Source organism: Pelmatolapia mariae, linkage group LG3_W (genome assembly GCF_036321145.2).
Source record: "Pelmatolapia mariae isolate MD_Pm_ZW linkage group LG3_W, Pm_UMD_F_2, whole genome shotgun sequence".
NCBI classification, from domain to species: Eukaryota; Metazoa; Chordata; class Actinopteri; order Cichliformes; family Cichlidae; genus Pelmatolapia; species Pelmatolapia mariae.
Genome location: NC_086229.1, coordinates 56,309,951 through 56,334,756, shown reverse-complemented (window position 1 = coordinate 56,334,756; position 24,806 = coordinate 56,309,951). Strand labels below are relative to the sequence as shown.

Here is a 24,806-nt window from a genome sequence, read left to right as displayed (position 1 = left end):
TGTCAGTATAGTCTATAATCTGTGAAAAACAGATTCTACCGCCAAATAGAGAAAATACTGACGTAGAGCATGAACTCAAAACTTTGTTTTCAGCTGTGACTGCCATGATTGGTTAAGTATAAGGTCAAATATGAGGATACACCAATCAAAGGCAAAGTAGGGCGGGCCATGCTATCACCGCAAGACCTCACACGGTCCTCATCAGGTAACGGCTTCATTACGTAATTTAACAACAAGTGGGAAATCAGTCTAATAAAGTGTGTCTTGCAAAGATGGAGACTACAGAGACGAATAAAACTAATATCAGAGGTAAGTCGCCTTTTTTTTTTTAATTTGAATGATTTAGCTTAAGCTAATGGCTTGCTAAAAGTGGTTTGATGCTTTACGGGTCACATAGAAACAGTGACCAGCGTGGAAATGCTCTCTTCAGAGAATTGTGCATACGACATAGCACTTGGTGGCATTAAAATGGTTCAAACGGGAAACGTATGCCTATAGAAACCATGTCAAATAGAATATTTATTGATAAGAAACAGCCTTTATTAGCATATAGCCAGTAGCATTCTAGCTAGGAAATAACAATTCTTTTTTTCCTCCCCCCTTAATTTACTACAGAACACAAGGAGAGGAAGTTTGCAGTGGTGCAGTGGAGTGAAGGGGAGGACTATGGAAAGCTTAGTGAAGTAAAAACTGTTAACATAATGGGGTATGATGACTCCAAGATGGACCAGCATGGGAATCCCATTTCCACTTACTCGGCCGTTATTGAATGGCGACATGGGAAGAAACAGCGAGGAGGGTGGCCACACTACAGGGGCACTGTTGTTTTTTTCTGTGGTAAATAATTGTTAGTATGATTTGAAATGTAGAATGTCCTTCTCTACTTGAAAATAGTTCTCTAAAGAAAAACTGAATTCCCTTTTTCAAGTCATGTGCTTACTTCATTTTGCCAGGGAGCTGAAGACTGTACTACATGTTTACTTAATATACATGATGCTTAGTTAATCTTAAAAAGTCGCAACAGTTTTGTATTTCATCACTCGTCTTTACTCTGCTCTAAGTAAAGGTTTACATATTAACACAGTAAATCTCCTAAACGTGGCTCCTACTCCTTTTAACCCTAACCCCTGACTAATGAGATGGTTGCTTTTAGATGTTGAATAGTTGTATATTTTATGTTTCACATGGATGGAAATTCTGTGAAATAGGAATTGCTTGTTTTTTTGCTAACTACACTATGTGAATCACAACTCAACACAAAACTAGGCACTGATACTGCAGTCTTCTTCTCTTTCTCTATCCCATATACAAATGTTCTCTTTTCTTTGTTAGCTCTCTCTTTCACACAGGTAGAAGAACCATTCCAGTGTTCAGTTGCGTTTTTAGTCAGGAGTAAAAAATAACATTCATCTGTGCAATTACCTGAAAACACAACATAGTCTGGTGATTAAAAAAAACAAAAACACCTGTGGATTGTTGTAATGTCTTTTTGTTTCCTCCTTTGTGCTCTCACTACTCGTTTTGAGGCAGCTCGGAAAATTAATGCACTGCTGAAGGAAAATGAACCAGCGGACCTCACCAAGAGGGTATCTGTCCATCCTGAAAACTATCAGGATGATTCTGATGACTCCGATCTAAATGAGACTCAAATTCTGTCGCAGCCATTGCAACTCAAGGTGACATTTCACTTGGAACCGTTTTGTAGTATCTGTGTTTTACATGTTATCTAAACACTCCATCTTTAAATATTGGCTTCTGGGCCAGTGCCAATCATTAGGAAACCATTATATACATGTTTTCATGTGGAAAAGGAAACATTTTAGGTGATGGCTCCTTTAAGTGGTTGACACCATTGTATTTGTACTTCTACCATTGGATGGAGTCTATGCAGGCTACAGCCATATGAAACGGGACAGTGTAGCCTGCAAGTAGCATTTCTTGGTTATGTCTGAACATCCTCACCGTCTTTCTATTATGTTACACACCATTTCTGTCACCAAGCAATGACTGTAGTACTTCTCTTTCCCTAAAAAAATATATTTTACTGATTTTTACCTTTTTCAGATCAGATATAATTTTAAAACTGAAACGTATTTACATTTAAGAAAAGGAACTCCACCAGGGGTCCCCCTATTCTACTGCACACAAAGGTCATTTGTATACAATGATTGTCAGGATTTGTTAAAGGAAAAAAATCACTTGTAGCCTCCTAAATTGAAGAATGTTACTGTATGTTGTTACTGTATTCAAATGAGCCCAATCTTTGGAACATGCCTAGTTACAGTTCTGTGATGTGCAGTACCAGTTAAAAGTTTGGACACACTTTCCCATTATATTTAATTGTAACATGTGTACAAACTTTTGACTGGTACTGTATGTGGCTAGGAAATCAGCTCTTTGAAGTATGCAGCCTACACTTTGGGGCACAGCTATTGAATCTGTTGTCTTTACACCTTAGATTCATAACTTTTAATTGCAGCTTTGAATTTTTTATGTCAATTCCTCTTCTCTCTCGCTATCTTTTTTCATGTCCAGAAGTCAAAGGCTCCTTCAAAGAAAGACCCTGCACAGGAATTCCTTGCAATGTACAGTCATTCACTGCCTTCAATGAAAAAGGTGATTAATTTGGCTGAACCTCTTGGCTGAAGAGATCCAGTTTGGAGCTTCCCCAGATTTCTCCGCAGTCCACGCCTGGTTCATCATCAGATGGTTCGCTGCTGCCCCCTCCCAAATCTACTTCATCCTTCTCAACACCAGCATCTGTCATTCTATCAACAAAGGAATCCCAGTCATCAAAGGTAATGGAATTTTAAAGAATAAATGGATGAAGTGTATAAATTGGATCTACTGTCTTTCTAGTTACAACCTTGAACACAGTACCAGTAAAAGTTTGGACAGACTTTCCTATTAGATTTAATGGGGAAATATGTCCAAACTTTTAAATTGGTACTCTACTTATAAGTATGACAGATCTAATTCAAGTGTTAAATTCATTGACTGTGTTTGTGCTGTGAAGTGTCCCTTCTTACCAAAGGAGTCTATGGGGATTGACTCTGTTTTAGAGCCAGCCCCTGGTGGAGCAGAGGCAAACTATAATTTTTCTACAAAAGCTTCACTTTTGCATGGGAATGGCTATGCGAGTAACAAGTGATGCAGAAAAAAAGTTTTGAAATGCAGTAGCTTAGCATCAGGACATTGCAGGTGAACGACAGCTCCGGGAATATACATAAATGTCACTGCCTTCAAAACACGACGAGAAACAGAGTTTTAAGTCTGGAAAGGTATGTACAGTAGTTGTTCTTTAAGTCTCTTACATTGATCAAAATGTCTTTTTGTTGGAACAGGTGGAGATTCATCCTGGGACTGGAGTCATGGTAGAGAAACTGGCCTGGGCCTATGCTACTAATGCAAATTCAGCTACAACCTTTGTGAGGCATCTGCTCACAGCAGTCTTCCGGTGGAAATACTTCTAGTGAGCAATCTTCGAGGGGGAAAACGAGGCAGAGGAGATGCACGTTTCCCGCTCGACAAAAATAAATTGGATGCCATCTACAGTAAGTTTTTAGCTTTTTATGGCATGTTTTCACAGTTGTCCACACTTCTGTCATTTAAAGATAACAAAGGACCAATGAAAAAGAAGGGCCACACGTATGAAGAATATCTTCTTAACATTTATGCATATATTATTGTTGATGAAGAAAGGCCTCCACCAAATAGAGGACTCTAGTTGATCTTTTTTTAGTTATATCCAGATTTTCATTATTTTCATGACATACTATTGTAGGCCTTAGATTTCTCTGGTGTTTCATTTCCTTTATGGTGCATTTTGTTTGTCCAACTTCAAAGTAACAAATGATGGTAGATAAGTATTTCGCATTCTGAATATTCTTGCATTTGATGTATTTCAGTGACTGCGTTTACATGCAGCCGATAACCCATTCAAAACTGTAATGTTAGCAATAACCCGGTCACACATGGCATTAAAATACCGGCAGAAACCCAAATATGCTAACATTTGAGTTTTAAAAATCCGAATATAAGTCTTGGAGTTACCCTTTTCTCACCAAAATATTTGGTCATGTAAAACCTCTATCAGCATATTGCCATCAAAATCAAAATGGATTTGTGTTTTGCACATGTTCTATTCCCACGGAATCCTGGTCTTTTGAGTAGAGGCACTTTGTGTATGTGCCGTCTGGCTCTCTGCAACTCTCTCGTCTCATGCATGTGAATGAGTTATTCCGAATGTTTCAGAAACCTGAATAGTGAGCCTAACTCGACCATAACCTTAATTGTTGGCTGTATGTAAACGTAGTCAATGTAGTGAACCTCTCCATCCATCGCCTGCAAATTTTAAAGCTGGCACCATTAGATATTAAGACTGATTAAAGCAGGATCATTGCACTATTGGTTAAGATCATTGGGTTCTTTTACACTACTAATTCTGTTCTTATCATCCCCCCCATGCATTTTTGTACTTATATAGATGCAACTGTTAAGGGTTCAGAAATTGAGGAGGAAGACCAAAATAATGACCACTGATCCTGCCGGGTGGAATTAGACGAAGATTTATTTGTTACATGCATGGAGTTCAACACTGAGCAGATTCAGCATTGAACTATCTGACAATAAGAAGACAAAGGCTTTATAGGGGTGAAATGGTACAGCCCCCCCTTCCTGTTGCCAGGCAGATTCAATACAGCATATGTCAATCCAAAACCACAACTGTTCAGTTAACTTTTGACACAGTTTAAAAGAACATTGTCTCGTTTCCATCCAGGTATTGTGCCCACAAGCTCGCTCTTATCTTGATGACCTATTTAGCGTCTTCCTGTTTCAACTGACAGCCTCGGCACACTTGTGGTTACAGCAAAAACACATCTCAACTTCTAACCTACTAAAATGATTCCACTACTGTGTTTGTATGTGGGTGTATGTGTATGTGTGTGTGCTGTGTGTATGGTGTCATGACCCCTTCTGTACCTCACACCTACAGACATCCTGAGACAGAAGGCCCCTGCACATACACAGCTGAAACATTATGTGTAATTTCTAGACTAAATGTCACACTCAAATGATGCTTCTAAAAATATGAACTAGACTACTTAACTCTTAAAACTTAACTCTAAAGAATCTAAGTAATAAAGGATGATAACATAACTTGAGAAATATGTCATGTAAGCAGGTGTATTGCAATTCCTTTTCAGAGCCCCTGTCATCCTCACCATGTATTGGCTGATCATAACGTCTGCCAAGAATTTCTGACCCTCACTTGACCAGGAGCCACAGCTCCTTTAATAAGCACAAATGCAATCATGTATAAAAGATTAAAATCATTTTCATTATGAAGGGGTTTTCCCAGACTGCCAATATGTTTGCTCCTGTCACTTACAGTCAAACTGTTGAAAATTACAATAGTCTGCATGCTCTTTTGGAAGTTGCAAATTATATCCTGACCAGGGCATCTTTCCTGAACTGACATTCTGATCTTCACCTTGAGAAGTGGCCTGGGACCCATCCTTCCAGGATTGGTACTACAATCAATGCCAAGATGACAGAACTCCGGGCCAAAAATAAAAATGTCTCTGTCACAGCATCCCCATAACTTGACTTTCAATGTCTCGTTTGGCATGTTTTTGTTATTATAATGCCAATTCATGTTTTATCTATTAAAGATAGTTTTTTTTTGTTTGTTTTTTTTCTTCAGTATTACAATACATTGACTGCCGACCTGTCAATGTCAAAGAAAGTTATGTTGGCTTTGCATTGCTAGTTTTTAACTGATGTTGGTCAACCAGGGGCAAATGATACTGTTGTTTTCTGATAGATTGTGCGATAGATTTTTTTTCTAGTAATGTCAATTTGTATAAAATGAATAATTAAGTAATAGGCTTTTTATGAGCTGAGATTTAAGAATTCTTAGAAGAAAAATGTAAAAAAAACCAAAACCATAGTTTACTATAAAAATGTATTGCCTGAACATAAAGAGAAGACATATGTAATCTAACATATTCCTAGAACATATGTATAAAAAGCATGTAAAAAAAAAAAAGATTATTGCCCTGCAAACTACATTTACTTTACATATAAAAAAACAGATTTTGTTCATATATGTAAAGCATATGTCTTTATGACAAATATGTACTAAAAAAACTGCAAAAATTAAATGGAACATCTATAGAAAACATACTTTGACATGTACTTTCCTTATATAACTCATACTTAGTTTTAACATGATACTTATGTGATCCTCTTTATTATCATGTATGAAAGTAATCCGAAAGTGGCCACTTTCATGAGTATGTCATATAAGCCTTATATGATTCCCTATATATGAAGCAAACTAAAGCTGATGCAAGTCTTTTCTAAGTTTTTTCTATTTCTTTTCCATATGGGTGTCTGTCTAAATATCAGAGTGTTTAACATTAAACATTACTTTTTGCGCTGGGCCGCTACTCTGAGCTAAAACCTTAGTAGGTGAAGTAGGTGAAGGCTGGAAATGTTAGGGATGCCCAAATTCAGAGGTTGCTTGTAGCCCGATTACGACACAGCGGCGCGACGAACGCTGAGCTTTATTAACCAGTAGTGGGATACAACATAACAGAAAGGGGGCGAGGAAAATAACAGGTAATACACTAAACTGGGAAAACTAAAACTAACACAAAACCTGAACACGAACGAGGGTACCTTGCAGGGAGAAAGACCAGGAGCACGGAGAAAAATACACAGAACGACAGAGGGGAAGAACACAGACGAACCAGCAATGAGGACGAGGTAACACACACTATAAATACACACGCCAGGAATCGGGGGAAGGGAAACAGGAGGGGAACACACCTGGAAGACATCACAACTGACGAGGCAGGGGAAACGTAAACAGAACACACTGACATAAGACACAGACCTTCACAATAAAACAGGAACTACACATACAAGGACACACACGGGCCGAACATAGTAACACAAAACAGAGGAAGAACAGAACCAAAATCACACTAAATAGAAAAACACAAAACGCTGGGTCAAACAGACCCAGGATCATGACAGTAATAGTCGGCAGCTCACGCACCTGTCCAAAAAGATTATACACTCCAACTGCAGAAGAGAAAATCCTCAATGGTCGAAAAATTGCAATTTTCATCCAACTCTGGCCACGATGGTTCAAATTTTCTTAGCAGGTTCTTAGTCCAGAACAAATGGTAAACCACTATCACACAGCTCAAGTCTGCTCAGGCTCAGTTGAAAGTCCGTTTGGTCTAGTTCAAACTTGTTCAGACCACATGTGCTAGTCATCTACGCGGTTTCCCACTGATTCCCAACTTGACTCAAAAACTCTGCTCAAAAGTTGATAATCTTTGTTATGCTGTCTAGAAAATCTTAGTTAGGACCACAATGAAAGAAATTTGTTGGGTAGACAAGCTTTTTTAGGTTGTAAATGGAAAGTTTTATTTCTAAGTCAATTTAATTTAAAAAATTTAATGAAATCAACAATTACTAGTTATCGTTTTTACAGTGTACTGAATTCTGTAAGAGCTGTATAAAATACAGCAATGCATAAGTGTTTTGAATGAATAGAAATGTGACACATGAGAAGGTGTGACTGTTCCTGTATAACTTATTTTCGGACTAGTCGACAAGTTATGCTCCGGCCATTGATGTTACCCAGATGGATGTCCTTTTGTAATATAGTAAAATTTTCTTTGTACAGTTCATTTATCCACCATCATACATTAAGCCAAGAAGAGGTCATTATACTAAAAAAACTGGTATAAAGTTTTTTAAAAAATTTAAAAACTGGTATAAAGTCCACACTTTTTCCATCAATTGTTCCGTCTGTCCTGCTCACATCTCCAATGGTTGTACACGTTGTCATTAACGTGGCTTCACTCGACATCAGCCACGCCGCTTTGCCAGCTAAAACACTGGTGTTGGCACATAAAGACGCTGTCATAGCCTGTCAATGAAGTTGATTGGCTGCTTATATACGCATTATTGGCTGGACAATGAGATAAGGTGGCATCGTCCTAATCCCATATGGGAGCAGCCAGTCACTCACTGACTAACACTGCAAAATAGGATTGTTGAAGTATTAATTTTAATTTCAATTCACGTTAGATTTTTTTTATGCAGATTTTTTCAATGCAGATTTTCTGTGCACAGAGACCGTGCCAGCAGTGCGCAATTGCGCACGTGCGCAGCTTAGAGGGAACATTGCTAACAAGAGGTATCAACACTGGGCCAAAGTTCAGCACGTGGTTAAAGTTTGTAATCCAGCCAGGGTGTAAATATCACTCAGCCAGAACTGAAGCAGGTAGCATCAACACATAAATCTACTCTATCCAGCTTAAATCACAAGAGCACCTCTGACCAAAAAGCTGATTTTTCTCGTTTGCACAAATTAATTCAGATTCACTAATTCTGTTCTGTTCTGCTCCAACAAAATGAGGAAGAGGAGGGAGAAACACAATTAGATTTAATTACAATTGGATGGAAGTCGAGGACAAGAAGAAGGAAGCTTAGGATGAGGAGGAAGAGAAGCAGCAGGAGCATCTTTAGGGATTTCTATGATGTCATTGAGGTTTGTTTCATTAATATTGTCCTCTCACAAAGAAAGATGACTTGTTTTAGTTCACCTACTTCCTGTATTAAATAGTTATTTGCAAAACGTTGTGGAAAACCACAGAGCAGTCACGTATAGTGCACCTGCAGGTAAATGAACATCAAATCTCTCAGACTAAAAATCTGTATTATACTTTTAGTCTTAAAAACACATGTTGTATATTTATCACCCTTATGATAAAACCCATGTCAGTCATTGGTTTATGACTTTGTATTTAGAAGCCATAACATTTGCTTTATTGCTATGTTGGTTTTTATGAGCCATTTGGGACCATATTAGGATGAGGGATCAGAATCTGGAGTCGTGCACACTACTGTTCATTTAGTGTGTATCCATAAGATTTGTACAGCAGATCCAAGTTGTGCCTTGAAAACAGGAAACTCGTCTGCATAGAGGAGAACTTTAATAGCAGGCTTGTATAAAGTGAGGCTTTGTGCTTTCATTTGCTGCAAACACTCGTTTTAATTCTGTTACCCTGTTTTGATGCAGAATTCACGTAAGAACGGGACTTTTTTTATAATGTGTTCTTGTGAATTACTTGTGTATTGCATACATTTGATTTGACTTTCTGCGAGACAACAGTCGTCTGCTGGCTATAAAGGTTTTCCAAATACTTCCACGTGATCAAGCCTGGATTTAGAAAAGAACAGCAAAAAAAATTTGCACCTCCTACTTCACATGCAATAGCTAGGTTTCATTTGACGTAGACGTGACGTCGACGTAAAGCGCGAAATTTGACTGGCAGTCGGAAGTGAAAAAGATATGCGCAAAATCACAGACAGACAGTACGCAAAATGCCTATGTCCTGTTGTGTTTACGGATGCTCCAGTAGGTCGACCAGAGAAACCGATAAACGGTATTTTAGGGTACCAAAAATAGCCCAAAGAAGAGGAGAAAAATGGAAAATTCTAACCGAAAAACGTAGGAAAAAATGGATTTTAAATTTACGTTTACAGTCGGGGGGAGCAGAGTCTGCCAATGCCCGTGTCTGCAGCGACCACTTCGTCAGAGGTAATGTTATGTTTGCAAACGAACTTATTAGCATTAGGTTGTCGTTAAATTCTCGTTTACTTAGTGCTTTTAAGTTAGTAGTCTAATATTGACTTGATTGGGACTATAGGCTGCCCAAGTGCTTTGGATGACGAAGAGTCGGAGGACTGGGCTCCGACGGTCAATCTCGGCTACGAACGAAAACCCAGATCGGAATCAGTTCTCAAACGAGAGAAAAGAATGAAGCTTAAGGCAGAACAGCATCGATGTGCAGAGGCGATTTTGGATATGCAACAGACGGCTGAGAGCCCGGATTTGAGCCTAGTGACAGTGGAGAACCCCGAACTGCAGCTTCCAGCTGAGAATCCACAACCAGAAGACTTCAGTGTGAATGAGACATTCACTTATCCAGGTAAGATATTGTGCTGAGATGTAAAACAAACAAGAATCATGTCAAAGAGAAAAAGATGCCATTATCTGTAATGATTATGGTCCAAGTTACATATTACATGTTTGTGATTTTTTAATCACAGAGTAAATCCATACCATTTTATTCAGAAAAAAAGAAAAAGTGGCACTTATTACCGTCAGGCACACACCACAGGTTTTTGTACACTGCTATGGTTCTTATATTGCCAGATTCCAGACAGTCTCCTTTCACAGATAAGTAAAGATATCCGTAATGTAAGGTTTCTGTGGTGAGAAACATATAAATATATTTTTTGTTTAGACGCAACATGTTTTTTTGTTGATTAAAAAAAATAATTACATTAAATTAACATAGTGAATTAAACACATTACACCAGATTCTAATAGCCCACTAAAAAACTCCTACAGTGAAAATGAGTAAAAATTGAGGTTGCCTCTATTATGCTGATTATGCTCCCCCACTGTTATATTGCAGGCTGTGCGGCTGCTGGATGCCAGACAGAGCTGACGATGGATGACATCGAGAAGATGGAGGATGTTTTGAGACAGAACACAGCAGAGCTGGTTGATCTTCGGAGCAAGGCTCTGGACACACAGTTCAGCCAGGAGGCTTTTGAAAAAAATGAAGACAAGACAAAGTTCTACACAGGGCTCCCCAACTTCTTAGTTTTAATTCAGATTTTTGAACTGTGCGAGCCCTATATCACCTCGGGACCTATGTCTTTGTTGTCCAAATTTGAACAATTCATACTAGTTTTGCTGAGGCTGAGACTAAATCTGCCCCTGAAAGATTTAGCTTTCAGGTTCAATATTTCTCTGTCCACTGCTTCTAGAGTTTGGCATAAAGTAATTGACATACTTCATAAAAGGTTAGAGTTCCTAATTGAGTGGCCAGAGCGACATGTTCTTCAAGCTACGATGCCACTGAGTTTCAGACAGGCATTTGGATGTAAAGTGGCTGTGATTGTTGATTGCTTTGAAGTCTTTATTGAGAGACCATCTAATCTTCTTGCACAAGCTCAAACTTGGTCCAACTACAAGCACCATCACACTGTAAAATTTTTGATTGGTGTTGCCCCCCAAGGCTACGTCACTTACATATCTTCTGCCTGGGGAGGGAGAGTTAGCGATAAGCAGATCACAATAGAGAGTGGCCTCCTAAAGAACTTGTTACCTGGAGATATTGTCCTTGCAGATCGTGGGTTCAATATTGGCGATAATGTGGGGTTTTACTGTGCTTCACTACAGACACCGGCATTCACTAAAGGGAGAAAACAGCTGTCAGCCTATGAAGTGGCAGAGACAAGGAAAATAGCCAATTTGCGTATCCATGTTGAGCGAGTCATAGGTTTAGTCAGGAGGAAATATCACATTCTGCAGGGCAGGGCTATGCCAATAGAGAACATGTCCACAAAGCCAGGTGAGACACATGCATTGATCGACAAGATTGGGGTAATTTGTTGTGCCTTATCAAATCTCTCCGAGTCTGTTGTCCCACTGGAGTAAGGGGGGTGGGTGGTAATCAATCAGTTAAAAAAAATTAAATGTCTTGTCACTGTCACGGCTCACAGAAGGGGGTGGAGAGGAAGAGTAGTGTCCAGTATCTGCTGCTTGGCTCTGGTGATAAGTAGAACAGGGTAGAGTAATAGTAGTACCTAAGTCCTGACTCCTGATTAGTCTGTAAATGTTTTCAAATGAAATATTTTTCTCCAACTGTCATATTGTGCTGGCAGTTTGTACAGTATTATACTGTGAGATGGATTGCAATCTATTTTGTTTATTTGTTTAAAAGTCTAATCTTGTAAATAAACCACCAATGTATTATTATGCTGCCTCAATAGCATTTAATCATTGTGTAGTGTTACACAACACTTAAATGACACAATTAAATGTACAATAAAATTAAATGACAATTTGTGCTCTAATGCTACGTCAGAGCAAATACAATAGCCAGAACTCATAATGACTACCATCAGGTCATAACAATATTCAAAATGTCATTATGTTGTCGTCCTTTTATCACATTACACATGTATGTTTGTAACTTGCTGTCCCAGTATTTCTGGGAGTATACTGTTTCTAAAAAAACACTCAACTTTAGGAATCGCATCATCCCAAAACTCAAGGTCAGGCAAAATCCTTTCAACAAATATGTCATTGCGGTTCCACACAACAAAGTCACAGTACTCTGCATTTGCTATGTGAAGCTGTGCCTGAATTTGGTAATAGTAGTCATGAGTTGGGTCCAGTGTGACATTATCCCCGTCACTGATGAGGCAGAAGCCCTTCTCCCCAGCACGCATGCGCAGGTTGACCGCATCTTTCTGAGAGTGTGGGCACTAAAATCACAGTGATGAGAACAACAATCAAGATTTATCTGATGAAACAGTGAAGAAGCAAAGATGATGGGTGTGGTCTGTGTTATCATAATCTCTCATTGCCCAAAACAAATGTCTATTTGAGACAGACAATAAAGCCTCATCTTATCTTAATTGAACAATCGATTAGAAATTAGAAAAGGTATTTCCTGCATTTTTACTCAGTTCACTGATTCTTATGGAAAGATGTCACACCTATGGCCTTGACTACAACAGAGTCAATACCTTAATCTCGCAGATGCCAGTTCCATGACAGTCACAAGTGACTATCCCATCAGGGGAGGACCCCATGTATGGCCACTTGGGGTTCAGCCAGAGACCGCTGTCCATACATGAGAAGCCTGCATGCTCCTGGCTCATAAGCTTCTCATATGCTCCTCTGGCTTGTGCTTCATGTTTGCATCCATAACTATAAACAGTACACATGCCAAACATGAAAAGGAAATTATTACTTAGTATTGGATGTGTAAAACAGTAAAGTGATGTATTATACAATATGCCATTACCCTAAACTATACTTAGTTCTTACCCTGTATAACCCTAGCCGTATAAGCCTATAACTAACCTCCATCTTCATAACACTTTTTTAGTTACAGTTATGGACAGTTTCATACCCCAAATCTTAACTCTGCCTTACCCTACATCAAACCCTAAATACCTTGTAGCAGCTGTGGTGAACCTATATGCCTCTGGATAGCATATGGCCTTGATCAAGCTCTTTGATGGTTGCTGGGGGTTGGTCTTAAGAACTTGTTTCAGCTTAGAGGCAGTTACGCGTCCAGCTCTTTGCCTAAACCAAATACTGCTTGCACTCTGACTTCGAGTCGCCCTCTCTACAGCCTGGACTTGGGACAGGGTGAGCTCTTCAAGCTGGAAGTCCAGGCATAGCTCTTCAAGGTCTTTGGGGGGGAGCTGCAGTGTCTCTGGTGTTCTGTACTCAGGCACAGTTTTAGGAAGCATGCTAGACTGGGGGACAAATTCTTTGTGGTAAGGTTCCCTAGACATCAGTGCTGCACTCCTTGGACAGTTTTTGCTTAAACTCTCAAAAAACCTACAGTATGTCTCTGAATCTCTCTGCACTCTTGGGCATGGAAGTGATTTCCCAACCTTTTGTGTACTTGTGCAGCCATCAATGGAACACTCAAGCTTTCGTTTTTTTGACTTTGCTGAAGAGAAGTCAATCAGAGTTACTGGGCAAGCAGGAATCTGGAAAAATTAAGCCAAAGAAGATCATTAAAATTTAAAAAGCTCTTTTCCAAAACGCTATATATTCGTTTCCAAAAATATTCGAAATTGAACAGTGATGGCAGTGGAGTGAGTATGTGTGTTTTAGGCTGGGTATAGTGGTTGGTTGGCAGTGAAGTGTGTGTGTGTATGTTGGGTGGGGATGGAGGTGCCATGTGCTGGGTATAAAAGGAGTGGAAAGTAAGCAGTTCCATGTTGATGAAAATGTGGTGTGAGGAGTTGTGAGTATTGAGGAATGCATGAGAAATGTGAATATATAAAGTGCTGCAGTCAGGTGTGTGTGTGCGCAGAAAACAAGTGCTAGGGTGTTGAGGCATGCATGAGAAGGGTGTGATATACAGTATACGGTTCTGCAGTCATGGTTATGTTAGTCATGAAAAAGGAAATGGCTTTTAAATGCTGTTATAGCGTTTTGGAATAGAACTCTTCATTTATTAAAGTACTGCCTTTTGTCTGACCCCTCACCTGCAACCTGCCCGGCTTGATTAGATCTACCAGGAGCTTGAAGCCCCCGCCGGTATAGCCTACAGGGTCATTGAGGCACTCAAGCTTCCCCACCACGACAAGGTAGCAGTATAGGGGAAGATATTTTATCCTACTGTCACATGAAGTTCCAATATAACATTCTTTATCCTTCATTTTGCTTTTTGGCTTACCTTTTTAACATGAGATGGCATCAGCCACTTGCACTGCTCTGATGTGCATGTCGCTCTCATTTTCACCCCAGCTTCAACTGCAAAAAGAACAGCTCCAATGTGCGAGCATGATTCTGATAGTCTGGAAATAGAGCACATAATCTTTTTAACATGAAATGCAATATTTACAGTACATTTTGATGATGCATAGCTTACTAATACTAATGTGCAATGGCACTTTATTTGAAGTAACATGTTTATTCATTAACTCTTTCTCAACAGCCTATAGAGAAATCATTATCTAGGTGATGACATGACTGAATAGTTCTACCCTCTATCTGAAAAATGCATCTGAGTGTCATGAGGGATCTAAGGCAATCACACAAATTCTTAGCTGATGAATTCTTAGCTAAAAGAAAACACTCTCTCCCCACTACTACTGAAGTACACCTGCAAAATGCTAGCAGTGCCCTATGCGTATATGTGTGTGTGTGTGTGTGTGTGTATGTGTGTGTTCTCATTGCAATAACATCCTACTTAATTAGGCTACTAACCCTGCCATACAATTGCAATGAGCTGCAATCACTTCTCCATCCTCCTTTGCAATTACCCAAGTCTTCAGAGGTGTCTCGTTAGACCTCTGGGAATGGTTTACCTTGAAACAAACAACTGTCACTCTAACGAAGTCCTAAGGATGTGGCATGTTTGTTGACGTTAAAGCCGCTACCGCTAACTGTTAGCGTGTTTAAGATAAAGCAATATAAGAACAAACACTCACCCTTGCAAACACCAAACTGTATCCATCACGGAGACGTTTTGTTCCAAGGTTGTGGACCCACCCGCTGACAAAAAAATTGTACGCCTCCAGACTCTTGAAAGCTTTCATTTGCTGCCTAGTGTAGTAAGAAGTCTGGAGGACCAAGTAGTTGGTGATATCCACAGCCTCGATAGTAGGCAAATCCTTTACTTCTGTGGTGTATTCGGACATTTTCAAAGAATACGGATCACGTCCGATATATTTTTTAACTATCTGTTTATATCTCTCCCGAGAAACGGGGTCTAAAGTTGCACAATAGCTGCTCTCCTGACTCTCCACAGTGTCCTCCATGTTTACTTCCGCCCTCCACTCAAAAATCGCGCTGCCTCCGCACGTCATCAGAACCACGTGACCGCAACCCAACTATTTGTGTTTGCGTGTTCCGAGGTAGAGGCGGGACCTCGACTCATCCAGCTGGAGCGCCTGATCAGGAGGCGTCGAACATTAACTCTGCTCTTCCAGGGCATCCTGCACACTCGGCTGCTGGCAACAGCGAAGGAGTGCGGCCGTTGCTGGGATGACATGAACGCCAAACAGGAGTCCATCACAGGTCGACTGCAGGTATGCGAGTCAGACCTTCTGAGGAGGGTTTCACTTGTCTCTCTTCTTTATAATTGACCATTGTTTTCTCTCTCTCAGCTCCTTGTCTCAGAGTGGGAGGGATTTGAAGCACAAAGGGAAGACCTTGTCGTTTGTTTGGCTGATATGGATGTCCACCTGAGTGAGGTTGACCAGCTGACAGGAAACACCTGTGAAAAGCTGAAACAACTGCAGGTGTTGGGGTTGTTTTGATATGACAAAAACTGGACTAACAAAGAACCATGAGTCCAACATGAAACTTACCTTGCATAAGGTATACTCTGGGGGGATCTAACCATTTGTTATTTTAAAAAGTGACTTGGGATTCACACTAGTGATGGTCGTTTTTACTGAATTGAGTTTTAATGAGTCACTCACCAAAGTGAATCGGGTTTCTTCAGTCATTTGAGTCACTGAGTCAGTTGACCAGAGAGTGCAAAAGTGTATATTTTCACTCAAACTTAATTTGTTTATCTTTTAATGTAAATCCTACTGCTAAGATGAATGATTGTAAAAGAAAACAACTATTTTCTTTAGAGCAAAAAAGAACAAAAAAAAAAAGGGAACATTTATTAATTTTTATTTTATTTGTATTTTCCTTAAATGTGTCAAGTATATATTTTCTCATCTAAATATCCACTGAGCTGTGAGCCAGGGGGCGATAAAGTGCCTTATAGTGATGGGATTTCCGGCTCTTTTTAGAGAACCGGATCTTTCGGTTCCGCTCACTAAAAAGAGCCGGCTCTTTCGGCTCCGAACCGGGTCTTCAGGTTGTTTTGTTGCTTTAATTAATTTATTATTAACAATAATATAAAATTATGCACAAAAGAAATTACTAATGTAAAAAAAAGTGGTTTTATTTATATATAAATATATGCGGTGGTCCCTAGAGAGAAAACACGTACAAACTCCAAAGCACATGTCTAGCATGAACTGAACTTCCAAAATAGAGCTACTTAGATCACTTAAATTACACAATTGTTGTTTGTGTATTTATACACAAGCACTCACATGTAATCAAATAATTTTAAAAAAATGTTCATTTACCTCTTACTACCACACACCAAATCCGGTCGTTAGTACTTGCTGGCTTGTGTAGCCACTAGGTAACAAAAGCTCAACACTGCGCCTAGCATCCTGGAGCACTTCTGTTTTCTTTTGTACGCGTTTTGGAGTTTTTACGTGGTACTGAGTTTTTACGTGTTTTAGAGTTTGTACGTGCTTCGGGGTTTGCACTTGCTTCGGAGTTTGTACGTGTTTTGGATTTTTTACGTGTTTTGGAGTTTGTATGTGCTTCAGGGTTTGTACGTGCCTCAGAGTTCGTACGTGTTTTGGAGTTTTTACATGCTATGGAGTTTTTACGTGTTTTACAGTTTGTACGTGCTTCGGGGTTTGTACGTGCTATGGAGTTTTTACGTGTTTTGGAGTTTTTACGTGCTTTGTCTCTTGGGGTCACCGTAGATATACTTTTATTTATTCACTCCACATAAAATGTAATAAATAAATCATATAATACAAAAACCAACTAGTCACATTTCAACTATTTAAATTTTCAGCTTTTTCCTTTTACAAATTTAAACACTGCAAACCACAACACAATTAAATATAAATTAAATATAAATTAAAAAATGAAAAACAAAAAGAACATGCATATTCTCTGTCATATGTGCCTGCATGAATAAACTTTCTGACTCCTTTATCATCTGCAACTGAAAATAGTTGTGGATGATTACTATACCTTTCTAATGTGACGTTGTTGTCCCTGGCTCTCTTTTTCTCTCTCTCCCTCACGCTCTGTTCCTCTGCTACTGAGTGTAATTACCGCCCCTCCCCCCAGCGCAAAGCACAAGACTCGCATGCAGAGTGAAGCGGAAAAAAGGGCGAGAGAGGGTGAGAGAAAGAAAAAAAAAAAAACGACGGCTCGCGATAAGGAGCCGGCTCGCGTCGTTCACTTCAAAGATCCGGCTCTAAGAGCCATTTCGTTCGCGAACGAACTAGTGCCTTAACATTGGTTGCCAACCAAGAAGAAGAAGAAGAAGCTGTGAGCCTGGAGGGAGGGGGTGAGTCAGTGATTCGTAACAGGAAGGGAGGGTGTGAGTCAGTGAGTCAGTGATTCGTTCAACTCGTTTGAGCTGTGAGCCAGAAGGGAGGGGGTGAGTGATTCGCCTTACACTATGATTAAGCACAGCGAGGGGGTGAGTGATTCAGTGATTCGTTCAACTCGTTTGAGCTGTGAGCCAGGCGGAAGGGGGTGAGTGAGTCCTGAGTGATTCGCTTATGCTATGATTCAGCACAGCACGGGAGGGGGCGAGTTCCTCAAATGTGCTGTTAGCATGCTAGCTGAGCGATGCTACTGTGAACCGAGGAGCTATTGTCTTGATGTGAGCTTCTACTCAGGGTTTTTTCTTCCAGTTCAGAGCAGAAATGTTTTTGCTAATAAACTGGCTGTTGTTTTTTCACCACAATTTTAATTATAAGCTAGATATATTTCTACCAATCTACTAATTTCTACTTAGTTTGCTAACAGCAACAGGGGTGAGTCAGTGAGTCAGTTGGGCTTGTGAATCATGATTCACGAGTCAGTAAAGTGATTCTCGAGTATTGAACGATTCGTTCACGAATCGAACATCACTACTATGAGCATCATTCATTATTCTCCACCAGTAATTAAGTTTAGGATAGGTATTTTTTTTATTCCAATCCATTCTTCTTTTGCAGCATTTAAATAACCTTTATCAGATTTGATGGTTTTGTTACAAACTTTAAAAAAAAAAGTGTTTCGCTTTTCTTTTACAAATGTGGGGATTAAATTGTGTTAAAATGTACAAACCAGTGATGTCATGTTTTGCGACGAGGACCCAGGCACAGAGAGACTTGATGAAGTGAAGAATCTTATGATTTAATAAAAAAATTTGCAGACTTGTACAGAGATGGTAAAATTATGATGACTGATAACGGAGACGAAGACAACAGACGACGAGGACAGGGAGGAACAGGGGTTCAAATCCACCAAGGAGACAGAGACAACTGGACTCGGGACAACTGGAGACATTTAAGGATGCAGGGACTGACAGAGACAGGGAAGAAGTCTCATCGTGACGTGTAAAGTTTATCTTGCCTGGCTGGGCAGCTCTCTGGGTGCTCAGCACCCCCAAACCTCTGGTCTTAGATTCGCCCCTGCTTGATAATCTGTTTTTATATTTCTTTATATGAATACTTATGCAGAGTCCCGCAGAGCTTGGGCTTGTAAAAACCGCTGCCCTGCAATAACTCGGCTCACTAAAAAGAGCCGGCTCTTTCGGCTCCGAACCGGCTCTTCAGGTTGTTTTGTTGCTTTAATTAATTTATTATTACAATAATATAAAATTATGCACAAAAGGAATTACTAATGTAAAAAAAGTGGTTTTATTTATATATGTTTATATATAAATATATACAGTGGCCCCTAGAGACACATACAAACTCCAAAAAGCACGTACAAACTCTAAAAAACATTTCTAGAACTTCTAAATTTCTGAACTTCCAAAACAGAGCTACCTAGATCACTTAAATTACACAATTGAAAGCATATGTATATTGTTTGTGTATTTATCCTACCGCCTACTGGTGTTGGCCAGAGGGGCCGATGGCGCGATATGGCAGCCTCGCTTCTGTCAGTCTGCCCCAGGCGCTTTGGGTGCCTTGAAAGGCGCTATATAAATCCAATGCATTATTATTATTATTATTACACAAGCACTCATATATATATTCAAATAATTAAAAAAAATAAGTTAATTTACCTCTTACTACCACACACCGGTCGTTGGTACTTGCTGGCTTGTGTGGCCTCTAGGTAACAAAAGCTCAAAACTGCGCCTAGCATTCTGGAGCACTTCTGTTGTGTTTTGTACATGTTTTGAAGTTTTTACCTGCTTCTGAGGCTACGTCCACACGTACACGGGTATTTTTGAAAACAGAGATTTTCCGTTTTCGTTTTAAAAAATAATCCCGTCCACATGTAAATGCAGAAATGAAGGAAAATGCTGCTAGGAGCATGCGAAAGCAACAGGTGCCGATATATTCCTAAACATGTAGAAATGTTGGCCTATCAGAAGTCTAGAAGCCTCGGTGGGAAATGGGGTATAGAAGCAGAACCAAGTCGTATGTGTGGAGAGACAGTAACTGTGTGTGTATATGTAATCATTTAAACACTGCAGAGAGTACAATTAACATTAACAGTATAGTAGAAATTCATTTCACCGAAACAAAACGTGGTGCACAGTGTGACGTCAAAAAAGGCGCACATCTTTGACGCTGCGATTTCTCTGTTTTCCTCATCCAGGCGTAAATGCAAAAACTGAGTTTTAGATAATATCCACCCTGGATAATATCCAGGCATTTTTTAGAAATCTCCGTTCAAAAATACTGGGTACGTGTGGATGTAGCCTGAGTTTTTATTTGTTTTGGAGTTTTTACGTGCTTCTGAATTTTTACGTGTTTTGGAGTATGTACGTGCTTCAGGGTTTGTACGTGTTTTGAAATTTGTACGTGCTGCTTTGTCTCTAGGGGCCACCGTAAATATACTTTTATTTAGTCACTCCACATAAAATGTAATAAATAAATCATATAATACAAAAACCAACTAGTCACTGTTCAACTTTTAACTATTTAAATTTTCAGCTTTTCCTTTTAAACAAATTTAAAATGAAACAACACAAAACACTGCAAACCACAGCACAATTAAATATAATTTAAGATATGAAAAAGAAGATGCATATTCTCTGTCACATGGGCCTGCATGAATAAACTTTCTGAATCCTTTATCATCTGCAACTGAAAATAGTTGTGGATGATTACTATACCTGTTTAATGTGACGTTGTTGTCCCTGGCTCTCTTTCTCTGTCTCTCCCTCCCCCCTCTGCCCAGCGCAAAGCACAAGGCTCGCGTGCAGAGTGAAGCGGAAAAAAAAGTGCGAGAGAGAGGGTGAGAGAAAGAAAAGAAAAAAACCCACGGCTCGCGACAAGTAGCTGGCTCGCGTCGTTCACTTCAAAGATCCGGCTCTAAGAGCCATTTCGTTCGCGAACGACCCATCACTAACGCTGGACAGGCTCTCAACCACCAGGTGGTTCAACACATTAGACCTTGCGTCAGTCTACTGACAACTTGAGCTAACACCTAGAGCCCGTAGAGCCACAGCATTCTGCACTAGGACAAGCCTCTTTGAGTGGAAGGTCATGCCATTGGGACTATGTAACCCCCCGGCTGATGGACCCCGTCCTGGCTGGCATGCAGTGGGAGTCCTCCCTGATCTACTTGGACGACATCATTTTGGTGGCTAAGAACGTATTGGGGATGCTGCAGAGGCTAAGCCAGGTGTTCTGTAGACTTCAACAAGCTAACTTAAAACTGAAACCTGCTAAATGCTGCCTCTTTTTCTCCGCCAGGTAGCCTATCTTAACCACGTGGTATCTGAGCATGGTCTGGCTACCGACCCCAGCAAGGTCCAAAATGTCCAGACATGGCCTAAGCCTACATCTATCCAGAAGGTTAGATGCTTCATCGACCTGGCATTTTATACCATAACACTCTTACCAGCACAGATGTTTCAGCACAAACAACTCTCGCCAACACAGACATGTCACACCAGAATATTACCTCTAATACACATGCTGTAAAGCTGACTGAGAAAATATATGTGACTAAAACCCTTGATATTGCTTCGTTTCATGGCTGGACCATGGGAGAGTTCAGCCAAGCCCAAGACACTAATGCAGACATTGCACCCATACGCGCCTGGATGGAGGCCAGATGTGAGCGCCCCCCATGGACTACAGTTTCGCCATGCAGCCCAGCTACTAAGACATACTGGACTCAATGGAAACGCCTCTATTTCAGAGATGGGGTTCTGGTCCATTGCTTCCACTGCCTTGACGAGACCCACTTCTACCCCCAGATCGTACTGCCATGCAAGCTACAAACAGAGCACATGAGCTAGATTCATGAAGGGCCGGTGGGCAGACATTTTGGTGTAGAGAGGACTGTGGCCAGACTGCAAACCTTATTCTATTGGTATCACATGAGGGAAGATGTCAGCTTCTGGTGCCGTATGTGTACCAGCTGTGCATCCAGAGTCCGACCGCAGAAGACACAGCAAACTCCGATGGGAACTGTTAGGGTAGGAGCTCCAAAGTAGCGTATTGCGATGGACATTATGGGACCACTCAACGGGATGGAGCGCATAAACTGATTGTGCTGACTGTGTCCCTGATTGTGATACAAGACTACTTTAAAAAGTGGGCTGAAGCCTTTCCCATCCCTGATGAGTGGGTGGTAACTGTCGCTGAAGTCATTGCATCTGAGTGGGTGTGCCGCTACGGGATTCCTCGAGCGCTGCACAGTGACCAGGGACACAATTTCGAGTGTTCCAAGGGATGTGCAGTTTTGTTCGTATAGACAAGACTCACACAATGCCATTTAGACACCAGTCAGATGGCCAGGTCGAAAGTTTCAATGCCACTCTCCAAAAGATCCTGGCCTCCACAGCAGAACGTTCCCATTGAGACTGGGACCTGATGATTCCGGATGCTGTTATGGAGTACAGAGCGACTAAGCACAGTGCTACAGGTTTCTCCCCAAACTTCATGATGTTTGGCCAAGAAGTGAGTAAGCCAGTAGATCTAGTCGCAGGTCTACCTCCCACTCCAGACGACAAATCCTCAGCTCCAGAGTATGTGCAGCGGATGCGTGAGCGGCAGGAGCTGGCTCACCTCATCACCGGGGAAGCCCTCCGTGAGTCAGTCACACATGCAAAGATCCAATACGACAAGAACGGTTGACAGAGTACAAGGTTGGAGATCCTGTGTTGTGTCTTATCACAGGAACACGCCACGTCAGGAACAGGGTCAAAAAGTTTCTTCCATCATATGAAGGACCATTCTTTGTCCTGGGACAATTAGATGACCTAGTTTATCAGATCCAGAAGAACCCAAGGTCCAAAGTGAAAGTCATCCACCATGACCAGTTAAAGCATTATCGCTGCTGCGAGCCCCTGGACAACATCTGGGCCCTGGACCAAGCTCATTATTGGTCACCTACAGAGGTTCCAGCACTAGCTTTAGAGGACTCAGCAGACCGGGATCTGGGCGTGCACAGTCTGTTCTCCACTGCACCTGACAGTGGCCAGCTCCTCCCAGTCATTCATTCCAGCTGCAGCTGGTCCCACTCCAGTCGTGCTTGCCCCATCACCCCCCCCCCCCCCTCCCCCCCTCGCTTCTCCTTACCACTGTCAGAAGGCTGTCGTTGAGGAAAGGTTTAACCCTCTGGATTTGACGGATGCGCTGGTGTGTCAAAATCACATGACCCATTTAAGACAGCACAGCAACAAGATGCAGCGACCTAGAGTCTCAGTTTCAACTTGTGTCGAAAGCCCGGGCTTTAAACTATATACCAGTTTTTAAATCATGTTGATTGACCACAAAAAAAAGAGTTATGATCAAAAATAAATGCAATGTTTTTTTCTGAATAACACAGTGGTGTTTACAGTGGGAAGAAATGGTAAAAACATTGGTTTCTACAGAGAGCGCTAACACTCTCCGCTTGCAAGTAAAAAAGAAAAAAACACCCCTTTCGTTTCCTATTGGTGTTAAAATCTACCATGTCAACCAATCAAAAAATTATATGGCAACGTGACATTTGGTTGTTTAGTAAGAGGGGGAAGTTTTAGGAGCGACACTGGTGAGCGAGCGAGCTATGGAAAGACAGAGAGCAAGTTTTCACACGTGAGAGATTACTGACGTTTAGTGTGTTTGAAGGGTATAGTTAGTGTGCAGTGTAGTTGTTTTGTTTTGTATATCAGTTATAATGCTGAATGTCACAGTTGGTGCAAAAAAGCCACCAAAGACAGACTACAATTTAAACCCTGTCTCCAGCTAGAAAATTGGAGGAGTGATACACCTCCTGCTTTCAGACCTGCAGGGTTTAGGCTTGTGGTGTTCTCCTCTGTCTTATAGTGGACAGAAACTATTTTTTGGAGTTGCATAAATAATTTATGTGCCTTCTTATTTGAAACAGAAAACCTGATTGTACTGTAAATAGTTTTAAATGGTTATATAAAAAAAAACGCCTGAGACCTTGGCTGCATTCTTAGGTAAATAGTGCCAATCATATTATAATTGGCCGTTTTTGACTACTTTTGTTTTTACTTCTATATTTCATCTTTAAAAACTGTTCATCTTGCCTTGTTTGGTATCATTATTTTCAACACATCCTGAAATACCTGAAATTGGAACATCTTGATGCATTCTCAATAATCTAAGTAAATCTCCAAAAGTTGATTCTGTTCATCTGAACGTAGCGTTTTCAGTGGAAGAAACGTTTGTCACTCATCCAAGTGACTTCTTCAGTCTCAGCTGACTGCAGGTTTCCCCAATCTTATAAATAGTACATTTGCATAATGACTGAAACCAGCCCACTGAAGGAACAATGAGCTGGGAGGTCAGTTCCTTAATCATAATTATGCAAATTTCCCATGACCATTGATCAACAACCACTGATCAAGGCCCACTGATCAAAGACCACTAATCACCATTTACAGAGAGTTGGGGAATGGCTGCAATCACAGCATTGTAAGATGGTGAAAGATGTACCCTTAGGCCCTGTCCTTGATTCAGAGATAGTCTTTCCCTTTTTACGTAAATGGCCTCCTTGACTCTGCGCTAAAACCAGCGGTCCTCCCTGTCCAGGATGTGTACATCCTCATCACTGAAAGAGTGTCCACTGGCCTGTAGGTGTAAATAGACTGCAGAGTCCTGGCCTGACGAGGTAGCTCTTCTGTGTTGTGCCATCCACTTTGCCTGAGGTTGTTTGGTTTCCCCGATGTATAAATCCTGGCAATCCTCCTGGTACTTAACACTGTATACTATGTAACTCTGTTTGTGTCGCGGGACCCGATCCTTGGGGTGGACCAATATTTGACGCAGTGTGTTTTGGGGTTTGAAAGCCACAGAGACACGGTGTTTAGAAAAAATGTGTCTCAACTGTTCCGATACTGCTGACACGTACGGGATCACTACAGTAGGGAGCGGTTGTCCTTCTTTTGGCGCCAAAAGAAAGATCGAGCCATTTTTGGGGGCAT

The 24,806-nt window shown here is 40.7% G+C and overlaps 1 protein-coding gene and 1 long non-coding RNA gene across 2 annotated transcripts; one reads left to right on the top strand and one right to left on the bottom strand.

Moving 5' to 3' along the window:
• Window positions 1–272: 272 nt before the first annotated feature.
• LOC134623793 (uncharacterized) lies at window positions 273–11,545 on the top strand. Its single transcript, XM_065470198.1, has 5 exons — window positions 273–309; window positions 616–683; window positions 9,577–9,631; window positions 9,741–10,022; window positions 10,515–11,545. The coding sequence occupies exons 1-5, from the start codon at window positions 273–275 to the stop codon at window positions 11,543–11,545; spliced, it is 1,473 nt and encodes a 490-aa protein (XP_065326270.1).
• Window positions 11,546–12,257: 712 nt separating this feature from the next.
• LOC135932555 (uncharacterized) lies at window positions 12,258–13,865 on the bottom strand. Its single transcript, XR_010573552.1, has 3 exons — window positions 13,525–13,865; window positions 12,643–12,826; window positions 12,258–12,378 (listed from the first exon to the last, which is right to left on the bottom strand). It is a non-coding gene; the product is annotated as an uncharacterized LOC135932555 (long non-coding RNA).
• Window positions 13,866–24,806: the final 10,941 nt, after the last annotated feature.